Source organism: Chanos chanos, chromosome 1 (assembly GCF_902362185.1).
Source record: "Chanos chanos chromosome 1, fChaCha1.1, whole genome shotgun sequence".
NCBI classification, from domain to species: domain Eukaryota; kingdom Metazoa; phylum Chordata; class Actinopteri; order Gonorynchiformes; family Chanidae; genus Chanos; species Chanos chanos.
The window spans coordinates 20,843,097-20,851,322 of record NC_044495.1 but is presented as its reverse complement, the minus strand read 5'-3'; the positions used below and the strand labels follow the sequence as shown (position 1 = coordinate 20,851,322).

General features: G+C 44.3%; 1 protein-coding gene across 1 annotated transcript; it reads right to left on the bottom strand.

The window, feature by feature from the left end:
- Nucleotides 1-858: 858 nt before the first annotated feature.
- Nucleotides 859-7,870, bottom strand: znf800b (zinc finger protein 800b). Its single transcript, XM_030770817.1, is given in 6 exon segments — nt 859-1,067; nt 1,215-2,586; nt 2,588-2,724; nt 2,939-3,082; nt 3,409-3,504; nt 7,768-7,870. Coding segments are annotated over 6 exon segments (2,061 nt in total).
- Between the last annotated feature and the right edge of the window lie 356 nt (nt 7,871-8,226).

The following is an 8,226-nucleotide window of genomic DNA, read 5'->3' as shown; positions in this document are numbered from 1 at the left end:
ATAGCAACATGGAGCATAGCGCAAGCTAGGGTAAAGGAGACAGTAAAACTGAACATGGATGCCATAGGCCTCTCGGTCTGTCTTATTTGGAGATCAGAGACCTACCCTGTGTACACACAGTCCCCTGACAGCGTGGCATGACTAACACTGATCGACAAGTGTAGAGCTGGGTCCAATGACATGGGTCGGCTGGCGCAATTGCTTCTTTAAGGGCTCTCTTGGATGCCCCGACTCAAGACAGAAAACCCTCACTCCTGGGAGCCTTTAAACCTTGAGGTGAGTGCAGCGTGCCCTCATTTCCGAGGTTCATATTTCATTCTGTGGCGAAGAAGCTCCGCACAGGGAATCTCAACCCCTCATTAAAACTCAGGCAGCTCTCTCTCTCTTTCTCCCCACCTGAGACGACACATAAGGAGCTGGGCTGAAACACGCTGGAACTCTCTCATTCATCATGAGCCTCCCTGAGCTTTCACCACAGCTCTCTAAACCCTTACTGTTAGAAACACACACAGCCTTCCTCTACACATTTGTTCAGGCACCATTTCAATGGACAACTCCTGAGAGCATCCTAGGCTCCAATTATCTGATAAAAAATTAACCTGTGAAATTTTATGAACATCATCCAAAAAGCAGTGGTGACAATCCAAACTGGGTATATATTCACGGTTAGAGGTGAATTTATTACTTTATTACAACACTACTTACAACCATCTCATGGATATTAAGAGTTACAAAATAAGTACATTTTAATTAAAATCGCAGGTTACCATTCGAATATCTCATTAAAATTTCGCCTACTCAAAAACATGGTTCTTGAGTAAGGACACTTGCTGTAGTAAGGGAGTGTTTAAGGGAGACTTACCACAGCAGAGCTTTGGATCGTGTGCTTACTCCTTTACTCCTGTTGTCTTGGGCAACAGTGGATGCTGTAGCATTTCTGTGACTCCTCTTGTGCGATTCCAAGTAGACCTTTTTAGCGAAGGCTCGGCCACACATATCACAAGCGTGCAAGGAGAAGTTCTTGGTGACCCGGACCTCTGTGCTGGACTGCAACGACTCTGAAAGCTCTTGCTTTACAAGGGCAGTCTGAGATTCTTGGTTCTGGGTCACAGGGGCTGTAGACTGGGCATGGTCTTGTTTCCGGGTTACAGGAGGCGTGTATGGAAGCATGCTGTGTTTGCGTGTGACAGGAGGTGAGGAAGAAGGCAACTCACGTTTACGGCTGTTCTGAGGAGGGGCGGGTTCATGACGCCCGTTGACTTCCTGTGTTTGTGACTTGCCGCGCTTATTGACGACATTGTTGAGTACAACCTCTGCAGGTTTCTTCACTGCACGGCTCTCAAGGTTGGGCATGATTCTGGCCAGATAGCTAGGCGGCTTCTTATGAACCACACTGACATGGCGCAGTACGTCACGTTTGCGCCGAGACTCGTAGCGGCAGAGTGGGCAGCGGTAAAACTTGATGAAGATATCGTTACCGTTGTCTGTGTGAAGCTCAATGTGTTTGGTGAGGTTCTGCCGAGAGCTGAACTGCCGCTTACATAGCTTACAGAAAAGCTGCTTGAAGTCAAAGCCCATTGAGAGCTTGGGTTTGCGTGATGCTGGATTGTTCTCTCCAACATCTAACTTCCGTCTTTTCAGCTGGCCACGCCTACTTGCATTACTTGAGGAGGCAGGGGTGGTCTCAGTTGAGCCTGTAACCTTGGTGTTAGGTGTTTTTTTGGCAGTGCTGGAGATGGAGGCTGATGTTTGGGTGTCATTTGATGATGATTTAGCATTCTTCATCATAACGATTTTGTGCACGATACGCAAGTGTCTTTTGAGCCGTTCCTGGGTGCTGTACTTCCTCTGGCAAAGTAGGCACTTGCAGGCTGCTATGTTGTACAGCTGCTGGTGTACGGACTTCTTAGCACTGGCCGGGGAGCCAGGTCGTTGATGGGGAGGTGTGCCCTCCAGTGAGAGGGGTTGCCCGGGCTTGGTGGCAATGTCAGGTGTGATCAGATCTCGACGCAGCCCACGGTGCACCTCATCAAAGTGCCGTCGAACGTTGGCTGTGGTGGCAAAGGTTTTGAAGCAGACAGGGCATCTCTTGCGGTTGGGTTTAGGCGACACTATAGCACCGGTACTCCGGTTTTTCACCACAGACAGGAGGCTGATGGGTACGGTGCGTGTCTCGGTGAACTTGCGGAGCTCATCCAGGCGGCGCTGGTGCATCTTGCGGCAGTGTCGACGGATTCCCCGGCGGGTGTTAAAGTCTTTACCACACATACAGCAAGTAATGGTCAAATCTGTTATACCACTGCTCGAGTCCTCGTCGTCTTCATCGTCGTCCTCCTCCTCTTCTTCTTCTTCTTCATTTGTTCCTTCGTTTGTTCCCTCCTTCTGGGCTTCTTCCACTGTTTCCTCTCTCTCTTCTTCCTCTTCAGAATTTGTTTCCTCTGCTTCCTCCACCTCGAACTCCCCTTCAGTGCAGTGCTCCTCCACCGCGTCATTTTCACTGTCATGACTGGGCTGGTTCAAGTGTACCGTGCTGGAACGGTCTGGACTATCAGAACCAGGCTGCTGGTCCATGCCCTCCTTTGTGTGTCAGGTGTTGGAACACAGCATTCCGATTCCCTGTTATTGGTTCCAGTGTCACTGCATAGTCCTGTCGTTCCTGCCGAGGGTAAATAGCCTCCAGCAAGTCCTTAATGGGTATGCTCTGTTTACCATCTCCACGGGAGTCTAAAAAGAAACAACAGATAACTGGTTATATACCACAGTTAGCAAATTCTAAAGGAAGCAGCAGTCATCTTCAGGTCATGTCCTTCTGTATGAAAGACGAACATTGTTATCTCAGCTCGAAAGTGTTCTGAGCATAAGAAGAAAGCTGATACTACAAGATAAGACACCAAAAACTCACAGACTGCAAGTAAGCCAAAAAAGAGACAGTACTGACCAGCAGGTTCAGGTAGTCTGGAAAGGCAGTAGTACTCTTTGTGTGTGATGAGGTTAGGCAGACCCCTGAATAGACTGCGGCAGAGTTTACATTCAAAGATCGTGTCCACTTCCTTAAGCAGGATGTGTTTGAGATGTGTGGTACCTGTAACATGAGTCAGGAAGCAGCATTTAGCATTGGCATCCCACAGACTCAGAGAGGAGCTGTGAGAAGCAGAGCAACACTTGAGGCACTGCTTGCTTGCTCAGAATTCCTCTCTTCTGCTTTTCCTTCCATTTTCAGACACTGATTTACTAACTCACTCCAACCAGACAGGCTAAAGGTAAGTGATAGGACTACAAAGGTTAGGTGAGGTGAGGTGAGGTGAGGAGAGGAGAGGAGAGGAGAGGAGAGGAGAGGAGAGGAGAGGAGAGGAGAGGAGAGGAGAGGAGAGGAGAGAACTTTCTAACGTGTTGTCTGGGACGTCCTACCTGTGCGGAAACACTCAATTATCTGTTGAATACCGGACTTGGAAGTCTGTAGCTGCTGCTGCAGTAGGGGAGGGTCTCCTGGCTCTATACTGTACACTAGAAATTAAACACACAGATATTAGACATGGAATGTTTACATGACAATAGTATGAAAGCACTCTTTATAAGTCAAAGGACTAAAATAAGCTGTTTACACAGCACAAAGCACTGATGAGCTCATTTAAATCTAAATCTAAAATTCCCTATGAATCTTAAGAAAACAGGCTCATATGATGACAGTCAGTTAAATATAGAACAAGAAAGAAAATAAGCGCTAAATGTAGTTACAGATGCGGTGTCCCAAATCTTGCGACTGCAAATAATGATGGGGTAATCTGTCTATTTGGCAAGTTAACCACAATAAAGCCCATAAAGAATATCAAGTGTTAAGAAAATCTGCCTCTCAAGCAGGACACATTTTCCATTTTCTCAGATTATTCCCACACGTTTTGAACTCTGGCCTTTTTTGGGGGGGGGGGGGGGGGGGGGGGGTATGGAAATGCTGGTAAAGGAACAGATATCTGCACATACTGTTAAGGTCTGCAGTTTCCAGAGCAAACCAATGCAGAGTGTGCCCTTCTTTGTTTTTTCTAAACAAATTTTGGCAGCAACAAGACAAAACCACCGAGGTCCAAATCTACATCAGAATCACACCCAAAGACTTCTTACATTTACATTTATTCATTTAGTGGATGCTTTTATCCAAGCGACTCACTTCCCGTCAGCGTTCAATACAGGGCAACGTCATTTACCATAGAGGTGTCAATATGACCTCAGGGTCATCTCAAGGGTGGTTCTTGAGATCATATAGGTGTTTGTTGTTGTTGTTGTTGTTGTTTTAATCTCAGAACTCCCAAAGAGTGAAGATAACTGGAACTGTTTCTGACGGTCTGGTGATGAATACAGCAGGCCCTGGTGGCATGCCTCTATCAAACCTCACTAAAGTAAAGGGAGAGAGGACGGCGCAAGCCCCGTATTTAAAATGTCTGAGAACGGTTTTTGACTCTAAATTCACCTTCCAGGAAAAAAACACAGACTGTGCTATTTTTTTTTTTTTTTTTTTTTACACAAAGTCAACTCTGGAAAAACTTCAACAAAGAACAGCAAACTTTATCCATAGTTTACAGAACTAGAGTGTATTCTCACTTACAGCACAGCCACATCAAAAACTATAAAACAGTGAAGATATAGATTAAAAATAACTGGACAAAGTGGTCAACACAGCCAGCAATTTAACGGAGAGAAAATTGCTCTCGTTACAACAGCTATACAAGAAAAAGTAAGGGCGCCCAAGGTTTCAAAGAATTAACACCCATTAATTGCATATCTTTTGAAAGTACGCTACCAGGATGCCAACACATAGCGCCAAAAGCTCCGTCTAGCACTCATTTCTCACATCTGTAATGTCAATCTCAGACAGGTAATTACTAAATCCATGAATTCAATATTCAATCGATTGTGCAAGCAACATGAAATATTTATCTCTGTATGTTTGATTTCATTTATTTATTTGTTTGTTTATTTATTTATTTATTAATTAATCTGCCTTTTTGTTCCAGAGCCAACTTCTAGTGCTGTTGTAATGGACAATTAAGCACCACAGAGATCCAGCAATAAGTTTGGGAAGAAAGAGGAGAAAGTATTTCAACAAGCAGTGCTGTACTTTTTACAAACTCTGTATACAGATTTCACAGATGAGATGAGGGCTTTTCTTAATTACAACTGGCATGCCAAATGATGAAATCATAAGCCTGAGAACTTTGTCGGCTTTACTGAAAGCACACTCCGTAATTGTTATGCACTTACAGCCTTTGGCACTTAAACAGCACTTAAATCACTTAACCCTTAAAAACATCAGAAGGACAACCATTTTGACCAGAACCTTGACAAGAACAGCCTTTAAACAGCTTTATTTGAGGAAAAGGCAGCTGTTCATTACAATAATGTCTGACAAATCCCTCTCAACAATCCATGGACAGTTGCAATCACAAAGCTAACTATTTGTTTCTGTAACAGACAAGAGGTTCACTTGATCCAACCAGGGAATTTCAGGTGAATATCATACTTTCAATAATAATCCAATACAAAAAGGCTATTCTTCTCTAAGACAGTTCGCTACTATCCCACTACATCAAAGCCAATGAGTGTGATGTGATCAGAGCAGTCTGTGCTCTCTCTCTTAAGCAGTCAGACAGGGATGTGCATATGACAGCGAGGAACTGTCGGGGGGTGTTTGTCTGTACACACGTCTGTAAACTACTCTGAAAAAACAATGACATAGAAACAAAGCAATACTGCACAAGACATGCACATTCAGTTCCACTCAGAATTTTGCCTAATACTTCGTTTGCATTTGCATTATTAATGACATTATATCAGAACTACATATATTGTTGTTTAGATCAGATTATTTTAAAGTATTTTGACCACAGAAACGGGGGGGGAATGTAGTACTGCCAGGAAAATTTCTCTCATTCATGGACAGACTGGCAGAGAGCCATCATGCTCAGGATTCAAATTTTAAAAAAAATAAAAGCCTTTAAATTCATGGCTGATTTCATGACCAGTAACCACTGTCACACAGTATGCCTCACAAGCACAATAATTAACTACAATGTGCTTCTAAGGATGAATGTAACCTTTGATATTTGTGGAGTTCAAGAGCAACGACCCAAGTACTATTGACCTGAGAGATCTGAGAGTCTGGTAACTAGGCTGGCAGGACAGTGCTCTCTGTGCTAACTTTCATGGGAGGTCCTCTCCCTTTTACTGTAAATGCCTATGGCTACAAGAGCCACAGGGCACCACCATAGCACTTGAGCACCTCAAGATCTTAGGACCAGAGTCATCTACTGCTTATCTCAAAACTGTCAAGACCAAGGATAGCAGTGCTAGCACTTAAAAGATGAATTCCTCACTGCCTCGAGTTTATGTGTATTGTAATGAAGATTAGGTCGACGATAAGAAGGGTGGCCTGAATTGACTCTGGCTACACATACTCACTCTCTCCCTATTTAATTCAAATCCCCTCCTGTGCCTCTCCACTAGACGTAATCAAAGGGGTGGTCCCAATGCCTCTACGCCTTAGCCTCTCCCCCTCCCCCAAAACCAGGAGCAAAGGGCAACCAAAGGGCTGCAACACTGAAAGAGTTGCTTTAAGCTTTCTTACTCTTTTTAAATATAGTCTCTCACATCTGATTGGCCACGTTAATGAATATACAATAACACTGAACAAAACCGAGGGACAAACCAGGGAGAAGCTGGGAATTCGAGGAAATCAAATGTTCATTTTGCCAGGAGGACTCTTTTTTTTCTTGGAAAGCCTTCTGTTAACTTACTTCAATTCCTCTGTCACAAGAGAGAGAATGATAAACCAAGTGAGAAAGATCTTCTCTCACAAATGGCTGAGCTTACACTTTGGGAACTGACTTAGTTATATTTCAACACTGCACATGTCAGTCAGGCGAACTGGGGACTTTTCAAAAACTATTTCCTGAATGAAATTGTCATGGAGAACATAAAAAACAGCACCATCCCAGTTATGCATTTGTAAAAAAAAAAAAACAGCACCACTCAGGTTGTGTGTTTGTAACATGGCAGAGGTGCTGTGACCAAAAAAAAAAAACAGCTGTGGAAAAGGTCACATCACCAGAGCGCTGTAGCTCTTATGACCTAGAGGGTCAATCATTTATCTCAAACCATTACGATGTCACACAGGCAATGTCCTGCAGCCTGAAGAATTGAAGCACGCAACATATCAGCAATGGAGAGAACAGTCTCACATTCTCATCAAGGGAGAGGCTGTAGTCCTGCGGGCCAGAGCTTAAGTGTGATTAAAGATTCCATTGATTCTCCTTGTCCAGTTGTTTAATATTTGGCATACAGATTACATCATTTTATTATCAAAGAGCTCTGTGAGTGAACTGAAAATGTGCTTTACCTTAATCACATGAATAATGTGTGACTGCTCTACTGCTGAGCTGCCTGCAGGGCGAGGGGGAGGGGAATGACCCCACGATGCAAGGGTCAAAGACTTCTCTGACTCCTACTGAGCGGAGGACAATGCAAACTGCCTGAGGAATTTCCTGTAATCCTCTATGACCCTCTCTGCTCCCTCTGACTAGAGCAGTCACGAAAGATGTGCCTTCAGTGAAACCTTTGCCATGCCGGTCCACGCTGGCGCATGGCACAGAAAGACTACATATCTACAAGCCTCCAGCTCAGATCTTGCACACTTCATTAAAATCAAACCGGTGTTGCTTATTGCACAAGGGTTGGTCGTGTTGATGTCTGTGTGCGGTCAAAATCTAGAGGGCTCACCTGGTGCCTTGCGGGCATTGTTAGGTTCAGGACATCCATGGCAAAGATCATCTGTTTGGCAGGACTTATCATGGAGTGGCTTGCCCAACCTCTCCACATCCATCGCTGGCTTGAGTTACACAGGACTCTGTAAAAAGGGAAGAGCCCTGAGTAAGAGGTTATAATGCAGCATGCACTCACTCTACTGAAAATCAAGTTTATACATAGAGACCTTTCACGAACACACTCCTAGAGGCACAAAGTTAATGAGCAAAAGAAAATGTGATGTACACACACGCGCACACGTGTGAGAGATAAACACAGCATCAGTGTCTTGATCATTCAGACCACTGACTCTGACACTACTATTCAAATGCTAACAGCACTTAGAACTGTGGGAGTAACTGTGAATATAATGGTCCCAGTGAGGTGTGACTATTCCCTCATTCTGTCTATGTCCAAACCAACCAGCTATGTCTT